Below are 25866 nucleotides of genomic sequence, written 5' to 3'. Positions count from 1 at the left end.
ATGTGTTTGATTCGCAAGCTAACCGGTAGATCATGCCGCAGGCCCTATTTTTCATACCTACAGGCTACAATACAGATTTTATGTCATACAATAGATTATTGCACATCGTGCAATAGACAATCAAAAGTCAAGAAGTCTCATTAAAAACAAAATTGCACATAAATAAAGTCATAAAGATAAATGAAGACATGTATATGAACACTTAACAAACATAATATTTGTACTTGCATATAATTATAAATTTATTGGAAACAAATTTAGTTTAGCACCTACACGAATTTTTAAATTTTTTCCGGTTGCCTATATATGTATATTGGAAGTTACAACGGATTAAGAACGATATTGCAAAAATAATTGCCGTAAATCATTAGTTTTTAATTGAAAATGACGGGGAAGTCTGAATTTGGCGGTCAGACTTATTTTAAAGTTATAGCTAATTGACATTTTTGGATTTTCATATATACCCGACGTAGTCATTCGCACGCTGCGTTCGCTTGGACAATTAAAATCAAAAACATCCCTCGACTTGTTATGTAAAACCACTATGGGTGGGTGTCAGTATTTTTTTTTGCACTATCATTTTTTAAACGTTGATTTAACTAGATTAAAAAAAATTTTAATTTGTTATATTTAAGCTCGGTAAACTTTAAGCGTTGTACGGGTGCGTAAAACACCGAAAATCGGGAACTTCGTAAGGCTATACCATAAAAATTAATGATTTCCAGGAATTTTGCATCATAGTTCTTATAACTGGTTGCAACATATAGGTTTCCAAAAAAAAAAAAAATTGAAAAATTTGCGTTGGCGCTGAACTATATAGATTATAACAATAAATTTAAAAATATTTTAGTGGTTTTAAGAAATTGTCTTCAAATGATCACATTCAATTATTTTATTTAGTGATATTATTGGTAGGTTAAGTTTCTATTTTATAACAGACAGGGACGGATTGGAATTTCGGATCAGCTGGCGGGAAAATACTTTTTTACCGGCCCACTATTTGTTGGGAGATTGGGGGCGACTGGCAAGTGTACCATACTGAAGATCCTCTTCCTTTACTACCACTTTCGTGGGCTTTACGGCTCTTCTTTATCGCGGTTTCCAAGTGATCTTTCATTTAAAAATCATATTTTGCTAAAAACAATATGATTTCTAAAAAATTTTCGTGGTCAAAAAATGGATTACCTAATGTGTGTGCTGCTTCAAATTGATTTCCCCTATAACTCAATCCACGTTTTTCTATAAGTTTAACAGCTTCAATCACTCTTGTAACAATTTCACAGTTTTTTTTTATCTCTTTCTTAGTTTCACAGAAAAGAAGTGAACCAATATCATGTTTATTTGAATGGAGAGAAAAAAAGCTAATACACAATTTTTATGTACTGTGCTTTTATCATGTTCATCAGTTCGAATATAAGTATGACTCCATACATCTAAACTTTTAGTAAAATTATTACTTTCTGAAGAAAATGCAAGACACAGATAGCAGAATAATTGTTTTGGATTTTTATTGTAGGTTAACCATTTTCGTTCAGAGCCATTACTTCTAAAGAAAGCTTTTTGAAAATTAAATGGACTTTCTTCTAAAAGTAGTATTTTTTTATTTTTGTCTCCAATTTTTTCAGCTCCTCCTTTTCGTTTTTTACTACAGTCTGATCCATCCATTTCCATTTTATTTTATAATTCATAACTATTGTAGTATAAAATATTTTATGAATTATTCCTAGTTAAGTCTTAGTAATTGAATTGTAAAATTAACCAAATTGTGCTGAACTGCTGACTGCCGAGTGCTGATATCGAGGTTTTTAATGATATTTAAATATAAATAATATAAATTTCAAATGAAAATATTCTTATTAGGTATTCATATTAACGACCCACATCGACTTGTAACGTCAAAATTCGTCGTCATTACCCGCAACCCGCCGGTCCATCTGATCGACGACAACCCGAATAACCAATTATTTATAGATTTTACTGTCCACGGAAGTTGATTTTTTGATTACAGTTATTGTTATTACTTATTGATAATTAATATCATTATTCAGTTTCTGTTGTAGACTTTGTATACTTGTATCATTACAATTTACAACGATCGCGTTATAATATTATAGACTGTTATTACGTAATATCATTGAATGAATAATTTATAATCAATGGTAATATTTATTAATTATTAGATGATAGATTTTTTTTATTTTAATTGATCTTTAAGCCCGGCGACTATGGCCATTAGCTGATTGTGGGGTTTTTATGATTGTAGGTAGTGGGATTTGTAACGGTAGGGTTTTTACACGTGTGTGTTGTGTTTGGCAGAATTTCTTAGATTATATTTACGTCTACCTACTATTTACTATTTAGAACGCGGCCCATCGGGAATTTCCCGATTTTCCTATGGCCCAGTCCGTCCCTGATAACAGATCAATAGGTTATCTAAATCACATTTTAGATTCTTAGTGGAACAATGAATGTATTGATTTTACAATGATGTGTGTTTTATTTTTAGATTCTGAGCGAAGCAATGAATGTATTGATTTTACAATGATGTGTGTTTTTTTTTATTTTTTTTTGTGTCTGTCATCAACTTTTAGGACAGTAAAAGTGCTTGGATTTTCTTCAACAGTAACTTTTCTGATAGGAAAGTGAATCTAGTTGGTACTTTGGGGGGTCAAAAGTAAAAATTTCTCAGTAGTTTTCAAATGCGACAGAAAAATTCAAACAAAAGAAAAATTAAGGAAAAACGGGAATTTTTACGCAAAATCTGTTTTCGAGAAAATCGATTTTGGTTTTACATGTTTATATTAGCATTTCCAATACACCATAACATTTTCCAAATATTTTGACTTATTTTGAGCTATTTACGGACATTTTCAATTTCCATTTTTTTTAGTTTTTTTTCTATAAATATCAATAAAATTTTATCTGTTGGGTAAAAAAGCTTGAAAATTTAATAGAAGGCTCCTAGGTGATTGTTTCAAAGGCAGATGAAAAAAATTAAAAATCCTTAGTCACAGTTTCTATTTATAAGCATTTAAAGTTCAAATATTGACAAAATACGGAAAAATCACTAAAATTAGCAAATTATTTTGAGTTAAGAATTCATAAAAATTTTTCTTTTTAAATCTAAGATGTAATACAAGATTATCCATAAGTTTGTCTACCTTTATCAAAAAAAAAAATGTCTACAAGATAGTAAAATTAAATTTTTATGAGCGTTTGAAATTCATATTTTTACAACATTTGATAATTCACTCGATATCTCATGTAACGATTTTCTTATTTTGTTGTAATTAAAAAACGTATGACTGTAGATACTTGAAAATTTCACTGAAAGTTTGTATTAGCATTTTCTATACAGGATAAAATTTTGAAAATAATTTGACTCTTTTTGAGCTGTTTGCGGATATTGTCAGTTTTCCATTTTTTTAGTTTTTTTTCTATAAATATCAATAAAATTTTATTTGTCGGGTAAAGAAACGTGAACATTTAATGCAAGGCTCCTGATATATTGTTACAACAGCAGTTGATAAATATTAAAAATACATACGCACAGTTTTTTTTTATAAGCATTTAAAGTTCAAATTTTGACAAAATTTATCAAATTTAAAATTTAATAATTATTTTGTAGTTAAAATTGTATAAAATGTTCAACTTTTATAGCTAAGGATTGAAAGTTGAAAATAAGGCTCCACGTAAATAGGTTATATATAAATTACTTTATTCACAATAATATCATCAAATATACTTGGTAATATCATAGGCTGACTGACTGTTTTCGCTCAGAATCGTTTTTCTTATATACAATAATATTATATCATTGAATTCAAATTAAACACCATCCATTACAGTGACCCATTTGTAACCTACTTTATAGCAGAGCGAAATCCACTTACCCACCTTTTTTTATTTAAATCCCGGACCCTAATTTATTTGGTATTTGGTGTTATTGGTAAAAATATACGTGGAATTTCCTAACCATTTCATGGAGATACGTGTTGTTTACGTGGACGTAACGATATGTACCTATTTGCTACTGTAGTAGCATTAGACACTTTTGTCAGTGCTTTGATCATTTTATATATAAAATGTAGACATCTAATCTAAACAAATATAAATTAAACAATATTATAGTCTACATCAGGGGTAGCCAACCGGTCGAACGCGAGATGAATTTGAGTCGATCACGACACCCTTTCGCATTTTCTTGAATTTTTAATTTTTTTCAGAAAACAAATAAAATATTTATTTTTTTTGTAAACGTGTGTATCTTTGTACATCCATGAATATAAAAATTAGATTTAGAAAAAGGCAATAAATAACTATGAAAAATGAGACTATACACTGATATCGATTAACTATCGTATAGCCACAGGTACTTCATGTGTGTATCACGTAATCTGATGGATAGCCCGTATTACCTCGTCTGTAATGACAGTTACAATAAATGTAATAAATTTATACATATATACTTAGTAGTATATATAGTATATATACCTAGTATTAATTTTATCTTATTCTAGTATTGCGCTTCAAGTTATAACATATTTTAGTTTGATGAATTTATATTGGTAATAAAAAGTAATAAAAGAAGTGTAACACGCATGACACATATATACATAATATATTTTTTGTTCATCGACAACCTTTTTTTTTTTTGGTCGATCGTAAGTCTATTAAAGTTGGCCACCCCTGGTCTACATAGCCCCAGCCACGCCGTGGAAATTAATATTGTTCGTTTTGAATTTTAAAGAATCCTAAGCTTATACGAAAAACGTGTGGAGACGATTTGTCAGCCTAGGATATTGTATATTATATTTATATTGATATTATTAAATATTAATAACGAAAGTTTATCACAATTGTTGACGATTTGCCTGCCTGCCGGAAACAGCATATAATTTTCTTTTCGTTTTCCGAAAAATTCTCTTGATGATTTCTTCTTATTATAGTATAAACCTAAAAAAAATATTAAATAATCATTAATTATATGGACTTTAATACGGTTGAAAGAAATTCAAACTAAATATTCGGTATTATTCAGAACATTTAAAATCCAGATGTTGCGATTTGGTGATATAATAATCAATCTATATTTTTAAGCATAAAATATTTTATAATATCAATTAATATGTATCTTTAAATCATACCTTTATCGAATTTGTTCTAATTTTTGGTGGCGATCAATGCCAAATCTAAAGTTTATGCAGGTCACCAGCGATGTACGGAGACCTGAATCGTCTGATTCCAAGATTTCACTAGAGGGTAGGCTGTGGGTATCTACGCCGAATATCCTCGTGCGTCCAAATTTAGATGGCGATGCTCCAGAGTAGCTCCAGAATCCGCATCGTTCGTTTTGGCGCCGGACGAAGAAATTCTTCAAGCTATTGTTTTGTTGCTATGGTTCTATTGACATGATAGACCAATAATGTAGATTATAGAGTTAAAAAGGTTTTTAAACGTCCTCTCCCCTCCCACCGTTATCTCACTCCCGTGTTCGCTGATACTATTGTGTCCGGTCAGGATGCTGAAACCGTTTATCATAATATCCTCCATTGTCGTTTGTACCACGTTACTGTAGGTTTGCCTCACTTATTTCATGCGCTGTACGTCTGTATCACCATCGGCTCTTCGCCACCTGTTATGTGCCGTTTAGCTGTAAATTTACAGTTTAACTTTAACTTTACCTTTTAACTTTGCTTTTGCACCGAAATAATTTCATATTGCATACCTAATTATATTCTGTGGTAATAATTTAATAATGTAATAATGTATTAATGTAATAACAATGTAATAATGTTATAATACAATGTAATAATGTATTAATGTAATAACAATGTAATAATGTTATAATACAATGTAATAATGTATTAATGTAATAACAATGTAATAATGTAATAAAAATGTAATAATGTACCCGACCACGTGGTATCAACCTGTTGACGTAGACCGTAGACGCTGTTTGTGTCGTAGATCGGCTGTGGTAATCGTCAGTATGCAGTAGCGTTTACTAGCTGGTGCCCTTCGCTAGCTCACTTTTCTCCCCTAAGATTAGCCAAAGTTAGTGTGGTGGTCTAATAATTAGAAGTAATTACAAATAATTAAGTATTTGTAACCTCAAACCAATGGGAATGTTTATGTAAAAATGTCTATAAATTGTATTATAATATGCTTATAAATAATAATTACAAATATACAAATGATGCTATGCTCTGCTGCTGTAGTTTACACGAATAGACGTTTTTGTTATAATATGTACTTATATAGTTATATGTTATTATAAAATGTTACTTATTCAAAGAAAATTACAAATCTGGGGTCAGGTATGCTTGGTGAATCATCCTGTATATTATTATACACTATATATATTATATAATATATAACTATATAAGAAATTGACGTATACGAAAACCGATTTGCAAGCGTGTTTTGTTAACGCGTTGAATTTCACATAACAATATATCCACGCCAAGCGATAGTTTAGTATTTTTGGTGGCAAATAGAATATTGTGTACCTGCAGTATACACTCGGAGAAAAAGTGTCATCTGGGGGAGGAGGGGGGGGGAGATCTTTTCACGGCTTACAACATGCAGCAGGGCTAAGACGTCTCGTAAAAATGAAAAAAAAAAAAACAAAACGAAACTAAACTTAACTAAAACGAAGACGGTGGAGACGACAACAACAAGTAAAAGCTCGTTTTCATCGTGCGTGCAGTGTGAAATAATATGACGTACGATCACGATTTATCATCGCTGGGCCGCGCGTTCCGTACAAATATTATTCCGAATAATAATTATAAAAAAAACGTTTAAAATGTTGAAAAATGATAGCGACAAAACGCGGGTCTCACGTTAAAGCGCTTTTCTTCGTGATTCTTGCGTTCTTGCCGTTTTTCCGGCCCGTCGTACGTACACCGTCTTAACCTGTTTGAGGATGTACATATATATATTTTTTATTCTCCCCTAGACGCTAAACGATTTCTTTCCGACGAATATAATATGACAAATTATCATTGTTTTTATTATCATCGTCGTCATCGCCCGACCGCCACTGTTGCCATTATATCGAGAAAAACGCACTTATACGCGCAAGCCGTCAAAAAACAAGCGCTCGATTTGTTATTATATTTACGTGCGCGAGCGTCTCCCACCCCCCCCCCCCCCCCCCCATTATACGGAGTATAGTATATTATTATTATTATTATGTACATCGAGATACAATAAAAACAACGGTGACCTTGAAAATCGCATCTTACAACGTACAAGAAAAGTCAATATTTTGTACAGCATCAATATTATAAATAGAATGGACAAAATATTTTCTAATTTTTACTGCAAGATCGAACCTGTAGCAAGTTTAAATCGCAGTTATACCTGTGCATACCGCCTGCCTGCAGTTATTCTGTGCTTACAATTGTTTTCCTCTCGAAACCTTTTCACAGTTAATTGAATAGTACGGTATTTGCTTATTAAATTAAAAAATCACTAATTTAGCACATTATTATTACAATAAATAATACATATCTGGTACTGCAGTTTGGCATGAGTGCATTACGGTTCGAAGTCAGATCGTTATTATCCATTTACTACAGAAAGTAAACTATATTATGTTTAATATACGTATTGTTAAAAAATTATTACCATATTATATTATTATGTATTTAATTAATAAATCTGAAAAAAAAAATGACAATTTCTATGCGTCAGATTTTTGTTATACGTCACACATTTAGGGCCGTTCTTACCGATGTCCAGTTAAGTGTCTGATAACTCTAACCGGTAGAATTTCTTTTGTTTTACCGAATGAATTCTGCACTTAATCGGAAATTGTAAGAACTGCCTTAAGAGTTGTTATTTTGTATAGTATTTAGTTGTAAATTTTTTTTTTGTATAGGTACTCCGAATTTATTTATTTCAGGGTTAGGTTAGGTTTGCTTATACTAAGTCTACTTATCTACCTCCTAACAAGTCTATTATTTTAAAATGATGGTAACACGGCGCAATGGATAGGCATTTCAGCTACCAGGGTTGGACTACCTCAAACAAACAGCCCGGGAAATAATTTTTAACAGCTCACAGCCTGTGATATGAAGTTGTTAGAACTGAATAATTTTTTGCTCACTCAGTGACGTACATAGGGGTGGGAGGGGGGGGTTTAGGGGTTTTTGTTGGTACAGCACTATTCAAATAAAGTTAATTTATAATAATAATTATAATTAAATACATTTTGTGACTTGTTGACTGTGCTCACTTATATCAATATTCCCACTTTTTAATTTTAATATATATTTTTCTTAATATTTCATCATATTCCTATAAATATTAAATATACTACATTTCTATATACTAAGATATATATATATATATTATAAAATATAAAATATAATTTACTAACTATAGATTCATAAAACATAATAAACATATGTTATTGTATTAAATATACTTTTTTATAGGTACATTTTAAATAACAAGGGCCATTTTTAAAATGGTACTTTATTGAACTAATTCAGCAAGGATGTCTTCAAATGGTAATACATTTAAATTGTCCTTGTTACGGTGCATTAACATCCATGTATCTAAGTTTTCAATTTCTTAACTGGTTTTTGATGTATGTTAATGAAGAAAAACTTTTTTCACACCCTACCTGGACGCAAGACAAGATTAGAATATACTTATAAGCTATAAACATATTATTATAAGCTTTGACATGTAATCTATACTTAAATAGAACATTAAAACAGTATTTAATACAATTCGAACATCGGGTCGTAGCTTTACATTTTCTTTCCTTATATGTATCTTCTTTAGTCATTTGTTTTTTGAACAGTTTTCTACGTTTTCCTCCACGATACTGAGCGGTACGCAGCGGCCACCAGTACAAAGTACAGGTACCGCAGCGACCAGTCTACACTTTTCGTCAACCGCCACTACGGGCTACAGCGCGAAAACGCCAACTCCCCCACCACGCCACAAAGGCACAAGGTGGGACGGGAAGGCGAGTCGCGTAGAACGAGCACCGGCCGTCGTAAACTCGCTATAGTTGAAAAACACCCGTTCGACAGCCTTCCACGTACCACGATCATCGACATAATAATATAGCATTTCTCAATCTTATATCGCCACGTTCCGTCCGTTGTTCTTTTTTTTTTTGTTTGATATATTTGGTTTTTTGTTACCTACATATACCTATATGTGTAAAAAAAAACAATAAACGGAGATCTAAAGTACCTGAATTGTGTTTGTCAATAATTATACCACATAATCAACCAACACCAACGACCGGCTCACCGCGGATCACCCGCCACCACCGTCGTAGCCGCGTCAATACTTTGTTTTTTTGTTTTTGATTAAGTTATTCATAATTAGTGTATAAAATAAACTATTCAACAAAACTTTGATGATAACACTTCAACTTTACAAAATAATAATACTTATATAAAAACTAAAATAGTATTATAACTCATAACACACGTAGAATGGTACCACCATTACTAAATAAATCCATCCAATTATCTACAAAAATCTATTTAATCAATGGTTACCAATGTTACCATACTTCAACAGACGCTGACACGAAAAGTTGATAAAAAAAAATTTAACATTTAATTGATAATTGCTATAAATAGCATAAAATATGTACAATCAAAAACACACTATAGTGCAGGACGTCGTAATATAATATTATATTAATATGTTATCATACCTTTTAGAGATAAAGAAAATTATAAAATTATATTTGTTTACATTAAAATAAATATAATATTAATAGTAGTATTAATAATATCCCCATCCTTAGTCTTTTATATTTAAACGTTACATACCATATAGTTTTGGCTACAGGTAGACACGGCTATCACAACAGTTAAATATTATTAATAATATTAAATTATTAGTTTTATTGCCATTTAACACGTACAAAGGCCCCTGCACTGCTTATTACCGACTTTTTTTTTCATATGCATATACTTCTTTAATTTTTAATTATTATATATACCTACAACAAGTAGGTACCTACATATTTTATTATTCTAGTTTGAGATTTTCTTCAAAATTAAATTATTGGCCGTCGTATGTTGACTGTCCTACCGTTTATTGTTATAATAATATATTATATTTTATATAGATACTCATTTCTATATAAATTATAACTTATAACTTTAATACTCGATAACGATCACTAATAAATTGGCGATATACATTATACACATAAAAAAAAAATATCTTAATTTCAATTATTTACATATCTGAGTAAATTATTGGAACTAGAAAGAAATGAACAATTTTGTTATTTTTCCTTGAAAAAAAAGAACTCGTTCATTTTCTCGTTCTTTTTGTATATAAAAGAATTTCTTTCAGGAATCCGTTTCTTCCAAACACTGCTCTTTCCTTACTGGCTGCGCCTTTGCAGTTTATAGATAGACAAAATTATTTGTTTATTATCATATTTGTATATAATAATATATTTTAGGCGTTTCAATTACCCACGAATAATATTTTTTAAATAGGTATAACACGAACTAAAATTGTTCTTCTATTTGATTAAATATCTTATTTTGTCCAATTTGAACATAAAATAACTAGGTATAAGAAAAATTGTGTTTTATTTTTGTTGGTTACAGAATAACCTACTTCAAGGAACTTTGTTTTCCATTTTCAAACATTAGCTATAGAAATTAAATAATCATTTTTTAATTTTCAATTTCAAAAATCGTTCCTATCTATTTTTAAAATTTTTAACTGCTATTGTAACAATAATTACTTATATAAATAAAATTATTTACACAACTTGAATCGCATTGGAAAATATTAAGTTGTATAATATTACATTACATTAATATTACAAGGCATTATTTAATATTTATATGATTTTTTAGAATTATAAATAATTACTATAACTATGTAGTTAACTTAAGTCTTAAATGTGTATTTTAAATAAGGTACCTTAGGTACCTTTAAAAAAATATAATATTTTGGACTACCTGTTGATTAGCACTTTTTAATCATTTTTTAAATAACATTTTTGGGGGCCCTTTAAGTACCATACCGACATTGTATTATAGACTATATGTATATTATTGACTATTGGGTACCTATACTATTATAGTAATGTACCTTATGTACTAATGTTTAGTGTTTACCGTTTACGTCAAAACAACTCATAAGTGGTCATAATCTTTAAATCCTTAGATCATATTATTATACTACGTCTTGTACAAGGTGTATTGCACTATTGCTATAAAAAAAAAAAAATGGTATTTGATACACATTGCCCTTGTACTACAAGTAGTGCCTATAATTTTATGATCTAAGATTAAATAATATGATTGTCATAATATTGCGTCCCTGTCGCGCTCTCTAGTGGCAGTGCTCGGTACATTATATATTTTAATCGTGCACTCGTGGCCGCACTGTTTCCCGGTGTAAACAACAACAACACAGCGAGTTAACCATACATTTTCCGGGCCGCCTTTTCGACGATATTTTTTCGGAGCCAAAACTCGATTTTTATCAGTCTTCTACGGGAACGGTTTTTTTCGCGCTCTAAACAAACCATCGGCGTAATATCGTGTCCAATCTCATACTTGGTGCCGTTTATCTTCTCCTGTTGTAGTAGTGATCAGTCGCGCTCACACACACGCTCACTCGCAACACTCGCGCGCCCTTGCAAACATCCACATCCGACTGTACTACGATGGCAGCGAATTCCGATACATTTGTAACCAGCAGCAGCAACAACAAGAGTTTCGCAGGGGAGACGTCCGAACAAAGTGGGTGGAGACGGCGTACAATGTGCTATCTAATCGTACGAAAACGTTTTTTTAATTATCGACGTGTTTCCAGAGATCCCGATGAAGGATGAGTCATTCAGGAAGTTACGCGAGACATTTGTCATCCAAAGCAAAATCGGTGCCGGCACGTTCAGCAAGGTGTATCTAGCCTACGCGAGGGGTGACCCCGAGAAGAAGCGGTTTGCTATCAAGCACATCAAGCAAACGACACACCCGGAGAAGTTGCGCCGCGAAATTTTTTGTCTACTGAAGATCGGGTAAGAGAAAATAGTGTATATTTTTGTACTTATACGGTCTGTTATACCTACCTATTTGAAGGCGAATACTTATTGTTAGTTGTGACCAGTGGATTAGAGACATAACAAGGACGTTTCTATCACAGTATACCACCGCCATCTGAGTTATGATTTTCAGTCAGATATTATGCTAATCATATTCATATGACCTGATTAAGAGAATTAAATTAAAATCTATCTCGTCATTGGTCATACACATTAATTTTAATTTTAAATTCAACTATAGATTAAATGTTAAGATGTTGTAGTTAAATAGATTTATGTAGTGTAAATGTAATGTTTTTGTTTTTGTATTAATCATAATACCTATATATGTTTCTAAGTTTATACAATTAATAAGTTTTAAATTTATTTTTAGGGGACAAGATAATGTAATGGGATTAGTAACCTCATTACGAATTGGAAGTTCTGTTTGCTTGGTAATGCCTTATATCAAGCATGACCACCCATTGGTAATTAATTAGTTATATAGATTATATAGGTACATATGCATGTACCTATTTATGTATAAATAAAATTAAACAATTCCTAAAAATAGTTCTAATTTCCATACCTTTTTTATGTGTAATTAAATATTTGTGGTTTTTTCAGACTTATCTATGCTCAATGGATGCTAATGAGATGCGATTTTACATTAAAAACCTGTTAATTGCATTGAAAAGGATACATTCTTTCAATATTGTTCACAGGGATGTGAAACCAAGCAATTTTTTGTATAACCGTTCAACTTCAACGTGAGTAGTAAAATTATTTTTTTACAATTATGCATTTTAATGATTGATTGTTACTGAATCTTTTAGTTTTATGCTCACTGATTTTGGACTTGCTCATCCTAACATTAATCCTACTAGACGTATGGAAATAAAAAGTCTGCCTGATAATAAGTCTGATACGTCCTCTTACAAACAAAAAAGTTCAAGCTGTGGTCTCAATGTAAGGCATTTTTTTATATTTTATTCATTATATACCTATTATGAACTATAATGTTACTAAAACTAATATTTTTAAAAAAAATGTTCTTAGGTTAACCACAAAAGATCTAGTTCAGTAGGAACCATACGATTAAGTTCATATCAAAAACGTATCCTTCAAAACATAGCAGATGACACCAACTCTTTACCTCATGGATGTAATTTAAGGAAAAGAACTAAGCTAATGATGCCTAAAGAACCATTACTAAAGGAGAATTCACCCATAAAAAAACAATTAGATGTTCCTAAGAATAATAATCCTAGTAATCCAAATGCCATGAATAGTTTATTCCATGTTAGTATATTGCTAAGTCAGATAACTCTTAAGAGTAATGCGTATTTTTTTGTTGAATTCATGTATTGTGTTTTTATAAATAGGAGAAAAATAGTTTTGCTGTTCCTAAAGTGCAACGTCTTACATGTGATTGTGTTGGAAAATTAAAAGTTTGTAATATTTGTATAAAAAGACCAGAAATGAAAGCTCCTCGAGCAGGAACACCAGGTTTTCGTGCTCCTGAAGTCCTTTTAAAATACAAATATCAAAATACTGGTAAGTGGTGAAGAAAAATTCAATAAAAATAACTTTTGATCCACTAAATGTATTTTTTACTTTTGTGTATAAAATATAAAATAATCTTTTAACACTGATATGTTTATAGCTCTTGATATCTGGTCAGTTGGAGTCATTATGTTGGAAGCTATGAGTCGCTGTTACCCTTTCTTTAGTGCAGAGAATGATTCTACATGTTTAGCTGAAATGATAACCGTTTTTGGAGATAGGGCTATTAAAAATTTAGCCAAAATGTTAGGTTAGTGTTGATATTTATAATGTATATTATGTATTATTTATTTCTAATTATCTTATCATTTATTTTTACATCAGGTCGCAATGTTATTTGCGAAGTTCAAAAACCTCCTCTTGATCTTCGGGCAATTTGTCGTCTTTTATGCCACCGATCAAGTGTACAGACCCTAAATCCAACAGCTGTTTCTTCAAGTGATGGTTTGGAAACCTGTAATTTTTGTATGAAACCAATACAACTATCTGGCTGTGAAGTTTTTTCTGATAGTTGTAGCTGTTACTTAAACGTTGCTGATGATTTTCCTTATCCTGCATATGATCTCTTAAAAAAATTGTTATGTTTGAATCCAGTGACTCGAATAACTGCAGATATTGCACTGAAACATCCATTCTTTAAAATGAATGAAAAAAAAATTTAAACAAACAATTTATGGTTTCAATTCTGTTGTTTATTTATTAAATTTAAATTTTTAGTTGCACTTTTGGCAAAATGTAAAATTATTCAACTTAACAATAAAAAAATCCATTATTAAATTAGATCATATGAACAAATTTAAAAAAAAATTGAATTTATGTTGTGTAGTTATTGTTTTTTATTAATATCCAATTTTTTATATCAAATTGTATTAAAATTTAATCTTAACAAATTTTGAACGAGGTATGTATAGTTTTTATAATGTATTTATATTTGTGTTTAATGGTAAGTATTAGATTTAAAAAAAAACCTAGTCACACTTTATTTAGTAATCAAAAATTTGATTTATACAAATATAATCTAAGCTTTTTTATTGTATAAATTAACATTCAACAATTTACATAAAATATTGTTAATTTATTGAAGCAATGTATTTTTATTCTAACTAAAATTTAAATTGACTTGTTTACATATTTTGGTAATCTAGATAAAAAAAATATATTGCCAATATATGATAAATTTCTTCAGATAGTTTTAACTCAAGCTAGGATTTATATTCAATATACAATAGTAAGATAATATGCATTCCAGTTAGTTAAATTACAATAAAATATTCTATAATAATATATTAAGATATAGAATGAATTTACTAATATTTTCCAAACTCATACAGTGAAATTATCTTATAATTTCATGGCAAATTGAAATTAAATAAAGTTACTTTTTATCTAGTCTAAATTATTTTTGTTACTCAAACCCACAGCATTTATAGATGTTTATGTTTTCCTTTTGGGAAATACAATATCTGATTTTATATGACGTGATCATGGCCTTTTACACCACTTTCTTTTAAATAAACAATAATTAATAAATAATTTATGTTTAAAATATGTTATAATATATGTAACACTTGAATTATGCAAAGTAAAAATAGATTATGTACATCAATATAAATTGATTTGTGGATATAACTGATCAAATTGTTATGATCACTACATAATGCATATAAATCCTAGCTCTAGTTGTAATCAATAAGTATTTTATTATTATATACATGTTATTATTTTTTTTAAGACCATTGAAGCAAAGAATTTGATCATATTTTCAAATTACAGTTTGTTAAAAGTTCAATTATTAAAATGTTTTAAATCAATAAGATGATTGTTTTTTTAATATTTTATAATCAAAATTAAGATTACAAGTTTACATTTGTGGAGCACATTACAAGATAGATAAATTATTTTTATTGTTAAAATTTACTATTATTTTTTTTTATTGTATTGTGTTTATGCTTACCTAAGTAAAATATTTGTTATTGAATAGCTGTACACTCACTCAAGCATAGTTAATTGTATCAAGCTATGATATGGTTAGAAACATTGAATGTTTTGCTTGTATTAGGCCGTTAAGTAATGCTACATTTGTATATTTTTGTGTGTTGTTCTATACTCTAAAATTTTCTAGTCCACTACATTACTTAGTATATCGTATATGTAATGAAAATTGTATTTATTAAGTTCAGGGTTGTAACATGTTAAAAACAAACATACTTTTGTTGTAAACACTTGTGCCAGCCACGAATGGAAATCAATTGAACTGATTTTTTTCATTTTTTTATTTATTATCGTATGTATTTGTAAAGTTGTAATAATATTTATTGAACCTTTTGATAAGTAGCACATACTGTATATTACAGCCATTATGTGGGATTTGTAACTATGATAAGGGTAAAAATTAAAAGACTGTTCAATTTAAATTTTTAATTTCTTATGGTATTGAGGTGTGGTTATTTTTTATTATGTTGTCATGATAAAATCATTATTAATGTAGTTTCATTATTATAAAGTACTGTTGTATATATTTATCATCATTATCATGATGTATAGCGTATAACACACTCTTTAGTCATATATGAATTATTTTAGTAAAAATTTACTTAATAATATTATAAACCTTTGACCTGAGAAATTAATTTACATTGTTTATTTTATTTTAGTCAAGAGTACTTAATTTGTACCTATGTATTAGATTTTTTTTGTGTGAGTGAATTGTATTTTTAATAGTTGTAAGAAATGTATTTGTCCAACAGACAATAGTTACCATTCATGAATAGATTACTTTTTAACTGTTAAATTATTCATAATGTACCTGTATATTGTAGTCATGAAAATGCCTCCATTAGTTATTACCTATTTTATGTTCAACGTAGCAGTATTAATGTTTTTTGAAACATTGAAGTAAACCATACTTACATATAAATCGTCTTTTTTGTTTCCGACCATAGAAATGAACTTAAAGTTGAGTGTTGTACCTACTTAATTTAAATTTGAAAAGTTCACAGCACTATAGTCTATATTAGACTATATTATATGATATATAGACAAAACCAAAAATTCCTATTTAATACCTTATAATTCCTAATTAAACAACTTTTATTTTACAGTTCTGCATTTTTGGTGTGCAATTGGTTTGGTGCATTTCCTATTGTATACAATAAAAATAATCGGTCGTTCTCAATGTCAAAATTTGGCCTGTTGTTCACATTCATACATGTCGCGATTGTCGGGCTACAAATACACACGCATTTGACGATGCTATTTTTCGGTGCTATAAAGAAAACGTCGGCAGTCACGTCTATCGTGTTGAGCACAAACGGGCTTGGATTGCTGTGCATTTTATTGAGAAGAATGGCGTTTGTGAGGGACACAGTTAGATGTTACAACAGTTTGTCCGAATGGCCAGTGGAAAGGCCGGTACGAAAATCGTCAATTATAATTCTGTACGCCAGCACAGTGGCAGTACTAATCGAATTCGTCGGAGATAACATCGATAGGTATGTAGGTAACGACGGAAGTCACTATTTTTGGATAGGTAAGAGGTAACCGCATAGATGCCCGAGACAGTCAAAAAAATATCGATAACATCAATTTCAACGGGAATTTGCACTTTATAATTTTTATTTTTATTTTTTTTTTTTAACTCTAGCCCGGGAACTGACTATTATAGCTATTGTAGGGATTATGGACTATGGTTGGTATGGTATTGGTTATGAGGGATGGGTTGGTTTGTACGGTAGGTAAGCAACACGTGTATGACTTATTATTATAATCATTATTCATTGATATTAGGTAGTTCGGATCGGATCAGAACTTTCACTTCGGAACGGATCGGAACAGGTATAATTTCTTTTCAAGAGTATATTTTCCTAGTTGTATTACCTATATAATAATATTATATAGTTTAATTATTATTCGAAATCGGGCGCAACATCATGACCTCAGTGTTTTTATATGTTAACTAGACACTGAAGTACTGAACTCGTGCACCTCGTAGCCCGTAAAATGCCAACTCTATATTATGATTCAAACTTTGTTCAATTCGTTATTTAATATTCGGTATTTCGGTGTAATGATGTTCAAAACTTAAAAAAATGGTGTATCGACAAAAGTAATACGCTACTTGTTATTTTTCACTTCGAAAAAATGTACCTATATGTATCATAAATATGTATTATTAAGTAACCTTAATTGCATATATAGATAAATATCCACTACCCAGTAATTTTTATAATTTTTCGTTTCTATGGTGATAAGCAAAGCGTTACGCAAAATCGGTTAGAAAATTAAAATATCTGTACCCAGTCCAAAAATATATTTTTGTTAAATTTTTATCAACCTTGACGTATGGTATTATGTAAAACTTTTTTATCCGATTTAGTTCGTAATAGTTTAGAAATCTTTCTTGGGGTGCCTAAAGCCCGCCACGAAAGTTTTATGGCGGTCGGATTCATACATATTCTTCTAAGTGGAAAATATTAAGTAGCATGCTACGTTTATGTTTTTAATGCATTTCATCAATGATAACATGGCGTCGCAGTTGAGAGATGAGACACAAATGTACACTGTACTTTTTAACGATATCTGTGGCGAGGTGTGAGTCTTAAGGTCGGGGAGACGTTGAAAAAAAATCAAGCATAATGACAATATTATTGATAGATACTATATTCATGTTATATATTTATATTTTGTTAGATAATATCACACAAGAAATAAACATACTCTACCTATATACATATTATTTTAAGACCAACATAACGATAACGAGTTAGCGGCTGTCGATGATGCGACGGCGACGATTACTGATAAATAAAATAAAACAAAGATATGAACGGCGAAACATTTCTCATAGCGCAACGATGACCCCAACTCCCTTTCCAATTTCCGGGGGCACACCATGCCAAGCAAAATGCAAACTATATGCAGTTAATTCGCATGAAAACAAACGTACGTATTTTGTTTTATTATAATAATTTTTCCCAGAAAGAAAAACAAGGAAGTCATCAACACGGGAGTGGGAAATATCCTGCAGAATTCCGAGGGGGTAATGTTTGGAATCCGCGGATCCATTGCAGATATTATGTACATTGCATATCATATTATATTATATAATATGTGTATACACATAACCTAACTTAACCTAACCCATGTAATAATATTATTCATAGCATTCGAAATGTTTTCCAAACATAGACGCATGAAAAACAAGCCCATGAATTTGGACAACATTACTACCTATGCGTTTTTGGGATTCGAAATGCAACTTATTCACACGTTCCACGTGATTGGTCGGTTGTACAGCGATTTGAACAATTACGTCGAGTCGGGCCTAATCGACGACTTGGAACGGATACGTCAATCTCGACAACGGAATCTCGTGTTGTACACGTTTTGCAAAAAGTTCAATTCGCACTACAATATAGACTTGATCATACTCTTGTCGTGCTACCAACTGTACGTGCTGTTGGTGCTGTTTAAGCTCATGAACAACATGGCCACGAGTATTGCGACGGAAAAGTAAATTTTGAAACTTACACTCACACTGATGCAGGTGCGTATTTACGGGGGCGGATATGAGGACGAATCCGCCCACATGGCTCTTAAAATACATGTGTATTATTATATTATAACTATTACATCGTTATCTGTAAGATAAAATTCTTGTCATCCGCCCCCTACAAAAAATACTAAATACGCCACTGCACTGACATGCATCATAATAAAAGTGTTGGGAATTATCTAGATAAGATTTTTTGAAATAATTTATCTTTCAAAGTATCTAGATAATTTGTTACGATTTATCTAATGTTTAGCTTAGATAAAAAATGGGCTTATCTAGATAAATATTATAGTGCCCCTACAAAATTATAAAACCAATGTAACTAAAATTCTAATATAATATAAATTATTTATAAAATTAGAAGAATATATTTCTTGTTATTATTGCCAACGACAATATTATTATGATTTATGATAATACGAGAACCTGCATGCGGGCTTGCACTATACATCGTTCTCTACTATATAGCCACAATAATCATATTAAAATTAATTAGGTATAGGTTTATTTCCCCATCCATTTTAAAAATAAATTAAAATTAACTTCGTAGAACTGTATTTCAAAGGCTCAATTCGTTGTTATTATAAATATTATGTCATTATAATATTGATATAAATCTAATATTACAAAAATACTAAAAATCAATAAAAAAATGATATTTATATAGATAAATGTATTGTTGTATTTATCTTTATCTATTTTTTTTATAGATAAATTACATTTATGTTATCTTTATTATTATCTAGATAATATTTTGTTAAAATTATCTTATCTTATCTAGATAATTTTTTAGTTATCTATTCCCAACACTGCATAATAATATACTATAACGGATATAATTATATCACTGAGATTTACTAGCCGCTTGAATCACTGATTGCATGCGTTTTTGTCTGTGACCTGCAGAGTATACAGACTACCCTCGAGTGGTAATCATTTCTGCAGTATAACGTGCACAAGTTTTAACGTTTTATTGTATTAATATTTAATAATGAATTTGAATTGTTCAAACCTCTAAAAGTAGGTACACGTCACAGTTGTACAATCATTTCGGTTGCACTTTGCTTTTACGATTATTTCGGTCGTACTTCACAATAATGAATAAATAATAATAATAATATAATACCTACCTATATTATATTCACGATTATTTCGTTGTCGAAACCAATCTTTGTACTGCTTTGTATTATAGATTTTAGCTAGGTATGTATGTCGTATCCCGGTGGATACTAGGAATGAAAATAGAGTGATAGTGGGATAAACACAAAATAAGTAATTTTGATATCAATCGAATCCTTGTACCTTTTAAAAGTAATAAACTATAAAAAAATGTGTATTATCCTTTATTAAAAAGAAAAAAAAGGTGGATAAGTGGATGTCGCTCTGCTGTACAGTAATTTACAAGTGGGTCACTGTAATGGATGGTGTTAAATTTGAATTCAATGATATAATATCATTGTATAAGAAAAACGATTCTGAGCGAAAACGGTCAGTCAGCCTATGATTTTACCATGTATATTTGATGATATTATTGTGAATAAAGTAATTTATATATAACCTATTTACGTGGAGCCTTGTTTTAAATTTTCAATCTTTAGCCATAAAAGTTAAACATTTTATACATTTTTAACCACAAAATAATTAATAAATTATAAATTTGATAAATTTTGTCAACATTTGAACTTTAAATGCTTATAAAAAAAATTTGTGCCTATGTATTTTTAATATTTTTCAACTGCTATTAGAACGATATATCAGGAGCCTTATATTAAATTTTCACGCTTTTTTACCCAACAAATAAAAATTTATTGATATTTATAGAAAAAAAAAACTAAAAAAATTGAAAACTGACAATGTCCGTAAACAGCTCAAAAAGAGTCAAAATATTTTCAACATTTTATGGTGTATAGAAAATACTAATATAAACATTCAGTGAAATTTTCAAGTATCTACAATCATTCGTTTTTTAATTACAATAAAATAAGAAAATTGTTACATGAGAAATCGAGTAAATATCAAACGTTGTAAAAATATAAATTTCAAACGCTCATAAAAATTTAATTTAAGTTTCTTCTAGACATTTTTTTTTGATAAAATTAGACAAACTTATGAGTAATCTTATATTACATTTTCAAATCTTAGATTTAAAAAGAAAAATTTTTATGAATTCTCAACTCAAAATAATTTGCTATTTTTCGTGATTTTTCTGTATTTTGTCAAAATTTGAACTTTAAATGCTTATACATAAAAACTGTGACTAAGGATTTTTAATTTTTTTCATCTGCCTTTGAAACAATAACCTAGGAGCCTTCTATTAAATTTTCAAGCTTTTTTCATCAACAGATAAAATTTTATTGATATTTATAGAAAAAAAAACTAAAAAAATTGAAAACTGACAATGGCCGTAAACAGCTCAAAAAGAGTCAAAATATTTTGTAAATTTTATGGTGTATAGAAAATGCTAATATAAACATTCAGTCAAAATTTCATGTCCCTACGGTCATTTGTTTTAGAGTTACACCAAAAACCAAAATCGATTTTCTCGAAAACAGATTTTGCGTAAAAATTCCCGTTTTTCCTTAATTTTTCTTTTGTTTTTCACGTCGCTTGTGAAAACTACTGGAAAATTTTTACTTTTGACCCCCCAAAGTACCAACTAGATTCACTTTCCTATCAGAAAAGTTACTATTGAAGAAAATCCAAGCACTTTTACTGTCCTAAAAGGTGATGACAGACACAAAAATAAAAAAAAAATAAAAAAAAAACACATCATTGTAAAATCAATACATTCATCGCTTCGCTCAGAATCTAAAATACCAGAAGTTAATTTTGAACGCTTAGGTACACGTTGTCCAAAACAACCAAATATTTTATTAAACCAAGAAAAAATATGCTTTCAGAATATAATAAATGCTAAAATCCACAAATAACCAAAAAATTAGAGAAATAATTTTGGTATGTCACTATATACTTACCCACTATTAGAAAATAAATAATGTTAAACGAATTTTGATCGAAAATTTACGTACAGTATTCTGATTTTCATCAAACAAATTCATACAAATTCCATACTAAATAATAGTGAAAAAAATCCAAGTTGTGGGGAGGGAGAGTTAGAGAAACGTACCTATGCATAATTTTTCTATATATAGTAAATAACTATTACCACATTGATGGTCATGACTGCTATAGCATCACTACGAATTCTGTCAATTTAGCGTCACTTTAAATTGGCCAATGGTATGGCATTCATGATATTCTATGACTTAAAAAAATATGACTGTGGTAATGTGGTGTGACCGTCAATGTGTTAAAATGCACAACTTATATCTCCATATATTATTAATCAAATGTTTGATATTAATAGTAAATTATGTTTTAGTTTTTCTTACCACTTTGTAAACCTGAAAGTTATTATCAGAATAATACGTATGACAAGATTATTTATGGTTTTTATTTACCTAATTGAGTCAAGTTCTTATTTACACAACAAGGTAATGTATTATGTGAAGTATTATTTACTTAAATTTATATGACTATTGACTATATACCTAATATACATAAATATAATAGTATATACGATGGTTCTGAACGAAACTTGTGTGAAAATGACTGGAGAAAAATGAAATACTTTGAATTGTTCATAATATATTATAGTTACATATTTAGTATTTACCTATTATAATATAGTATACAGAACTTCCAATGGCCAATATTAGTCAAGTATTTTTTTGAATTTGAATTTGTATATCTTTACCAAAAATAATTGTCGAGAGTGACTCTTTTAGTTGTCAACACTCTAAAAATTGATACTTTTGAATTACCAAAGTATAATTTGATTAACAATGTAAATTGGAATTTGGAGCGTTTTGCCGTGTGTGTGCTTAACGCAATATGCATTATATGAAAACGTGAGAAAATTTGACACCGAAAATAGGGTGAGCATTAAAGTATGAGGTGATGATCACTTCTATACAAAATAATTATTACAGACATAAAATAAATATATATATTATACTTCATGTTATATGCTATATTGTTAGCTTCGTTCAGAATTTTAATAAATACGTATTATAGGTACCAACTCTTAATATTAAATTTGATTATTTACTTGTATAGAGCGTTTTTACATTTTATCATATACTACGCAATAGAGTGAATTGTCTGAAGCATCAAACCAAAGAACAGGTAACTTATTAAATCTTTGTCCATACTCCTTCGTTAGTTATTTTTGTCTCTTGCACGTGTGAATAGTAGCAAAAAACAAGGAAATATATTGGAGCAATAGAGGCAAAAGATACAATATTTTTTATGCAAGCTAAACACTTTTCTTATATATAATATACTAGTATACTACTATAATTCTATTATTATTTATTAATTATAATTTATGCGCTCCAAATGAATATTTTAATATTAAATTTGATGAATGATGTAGTTTGTTGTATGATAGAGTGAAGGACGCAAGTATGTTGTCTACAGAGTACAGTAAAAATAATCGTTTATAAATTATAATATATTATATCATTTTTAGGTTTTACCTCGATTTAAGATAGGTACCTAAATTTGAGGTTTTTACTATACAACGCCAGATGTGGGTTGCATTGTACAAATTTTTGTTTGTGCTCTGTAGACCGAACATCGAGTTTCGTAATTTTGACTGCAGGATATCTATTTGTTGTAAAGTATGGGTCCAATTGTACAAAGTATCAATCAAATAATCGAAAAATTGGTCCAGATCTATTTGATCTACTTAAATATATTAAATACCTAATGAATTGCCATGGCCGGCAGTCTGCCGACTGTGACCAAGTGGCTATAACTCGCACCACCGCAGCCCACAGTCAATCGACTCAAAACATTCTGCAGGGCCTATGGTAAATAAGTCAGTTTAGGTACATAACTAAACTACGATAATCCAGATGACACGCAGTTTAATTCAGTGTCTTCATTTCAGTTTTTGAGGAAAAATTTTTAACCAGTCCAAAATAAAACTGTGGTATCATATCATATCTATGGTAGGTCGTAGGTACCTAATTAACATTTGAAATTCAAATCCACTTTGGTTTATTATTATCATTATTAATTATATCTGTTATATTAGATTTTTACATTGATCATATTATTATAATTGCACGTTACCTATAAAAAGGAATATTATTTTGTAAGTTGACAAATTAGGTAAATTAAAAATACCTACATTATTTATATAATGTTCGTTACCAAAACGAATTACGGTTAAGAACATATTTATGAATTTTTGATTAAAGAATATTGATTATAATGATTATATAAACATTGATATTTGTTTATAGGTTTATTTGTTTTTGAATGAACTGAATGCTACAGAAGTAAATATATCAGCGAATGATTGTTATGACGTTAATAAAAAGTTTTTATATTCTGTAAGTTTTACAACAAAATTCCACAGTTATTATTAGCTAAATAAATTCATAAATTATAACTTAATCTTATGTGTAATGTCAACAGTTAAATATTTTAAGACCTAAGTTCATAGTTCATAGTTCAATACATTTAATGAAATAATAAAATACTAATTTTTTTTTAAATTTATATTTATTTTACTTTGACAACTTTGTCATTAGCGTTACATAAAATATACAAGTTAAAACATCTAATAATTAAAAAGCGGAATTGATAAATTTATAATTAATACCTACACATTTCTATAGTTGAATAACAGCTAATATATATTTTACTATTTTAGTGAGCCGAACTTATTTACGCATGCCAACGTTTCTATATTAATTTTTAGTTCTATAAAAAGTGCAAAAGTGTAAAAGTTCTTATAAACTAATTTTATTGACAAATATTACATTATTGTACATATATAGGTAGGTACTAATTTTAATTAGCATTGCATTTACAATAATCTGTACCTAATTTAAAATCTATGATATTATAATGCTTTAATATCAAGGTCGATTGTCTAGGTACTAGAGTAGTAGAGTATATTATAATTTTACATTTTTACTCATCTACAGACTGCAAGTACCTATATAAATTATCTACTTTAAAGTTTAAAGTGATTTAATGACTAATATTATAATAGGTATTTATAAAGTATTAATTGAGAAACTTTAGAAAAATATTTTTTTTTGGTCTTACGCAGGTGTCTAGTTCTATTGTTGGGTTCATCGTACTGGTTGTATCTTTTTTGTGTAATCGATTCTAAAGTAAGTATTATATGTACATTTTAACATTTATTACAATTTTATGACAATATTTTTTTTCACATATTTTTTACATCAACAACTGATACTTATACAATTATTTGCATTTATATTTATGTACCAAGGTATAGGTAGGTACATTATAAGCAGGTGGAGTTTTTTTTATTAATAAACAAATTATTATCACCGAGTATATTATTTTTATTTTATTTTATTTTTAGAATATATACGGGCTGAGCCCTTTATTACGGCTAACAAGTAAAATAACAGGTATACCTATATATATATATATATATGTAGTATACACAATAAATTATAAAAAAAAAGAGAAAACAATTTTAAAAAAAAAAACACATAAATAATAACAATTCCAAAGTTTATTATAGAAAAATATGGAGTATTAATAAAAACGATAATAGTTTACAAATGATAAATAACAAAAAGCTAACTTATGAAATTGAGGTGGTTAAATAAGAAAAGTGGGGTCCGTATTGGTATTCATATAA

At 29.2% G+C, this 25866-nt stretch overlaps 2 protein-coding genes and 1 long non-coding RNA gene across 3 annotated transcripts; 2 read left to right on the top strand and 1 right to left on the bottom strand.

The window, feature by feature from the left end:
• Window positions 1-3501: 3501 nt before the first annotated feature.
• Window positions 3502-5840, bottom strand: LOC132949662 (uncharacterized). The gene is made up of 3 exons (XR_009665122.1): window positions 5476-5840; window positions 5148-5403; window positions 3502-4956 (listed from the first exon to the last, which is right to left on the bottom strand). It is a non-coding gene; the product is annotated as an uncharacterized LOC132949662 (long non-coding RNA).
• Window positions 5841-11433: 5593 nt separating this feature from the next.
• Window positions 11434-16026, top strand: LOC132949363 (cell division cycle 7-related protein kinase-like). Its single transcript, XM_061020222.1, has 9 exons — window positions 11434-11765; window positions 11839-12043; window positions 12441-12534; window positions 12674-12816; window positions 12883-13015; window positions 13106-13348; window positions 13432-13603; window positions 13713-13862; window positions 13937-16026. Exons 1-9 carry the CDS (start codon window positions 11690-11692, stop codon window positions 14272-14274), a joined length of 1554 nt encoding a protein of 517 aa, XP_060876205.1. The 5' UTR covers window positions 11434-11689; the 3' UTR covers window positions 14275-16026.
• A 530-nt stretch (window positions 16027-16556) lies between these two features.
• On the top strand, window positions 16557-25508 carry LOC132949364 (uncharacterized). The gene is made up of 7 exons (XM_061020223.1): window positions 16557-16567; window positions 16714-17103; window positions 18800-19123; window positions 22549-22660; window positions 23286-23354; window positions 24482-24571; window positions 25300-25508. The coding sequence occupies exons 1-7, from the start codon at window positions 16557-16559 to the stop codon at window positions 25360-25362; spliced, it is 1059 nt and encodes a 352-aa protein (XP_060876206.1). The 3' UTR covers window positions 25363-25508.
• The last annotated feature ends 358 nt before the right edge of the window (window positions 25509-25866 follow it).

This window comes from Metopolophium dirhodum, chromosome 7, assembly GCF_019925205.1.
Source record: "Metopolophium dirhodum isolate CAU chromosome 7, ASM1992520v1, whole genome shotgun sequence".
In the NCBI taxonomy this organism is placed as follows: domain Eukaryota; kingdom Metazoa; phylum Arthropoda; class Insecta; order Hemiptera; family Aphididae; genus Metopolophium; species Metopolophium dirhodum.
This window is presented reverse-complemented; position numbering and strand designations above follow the sequence as displayed.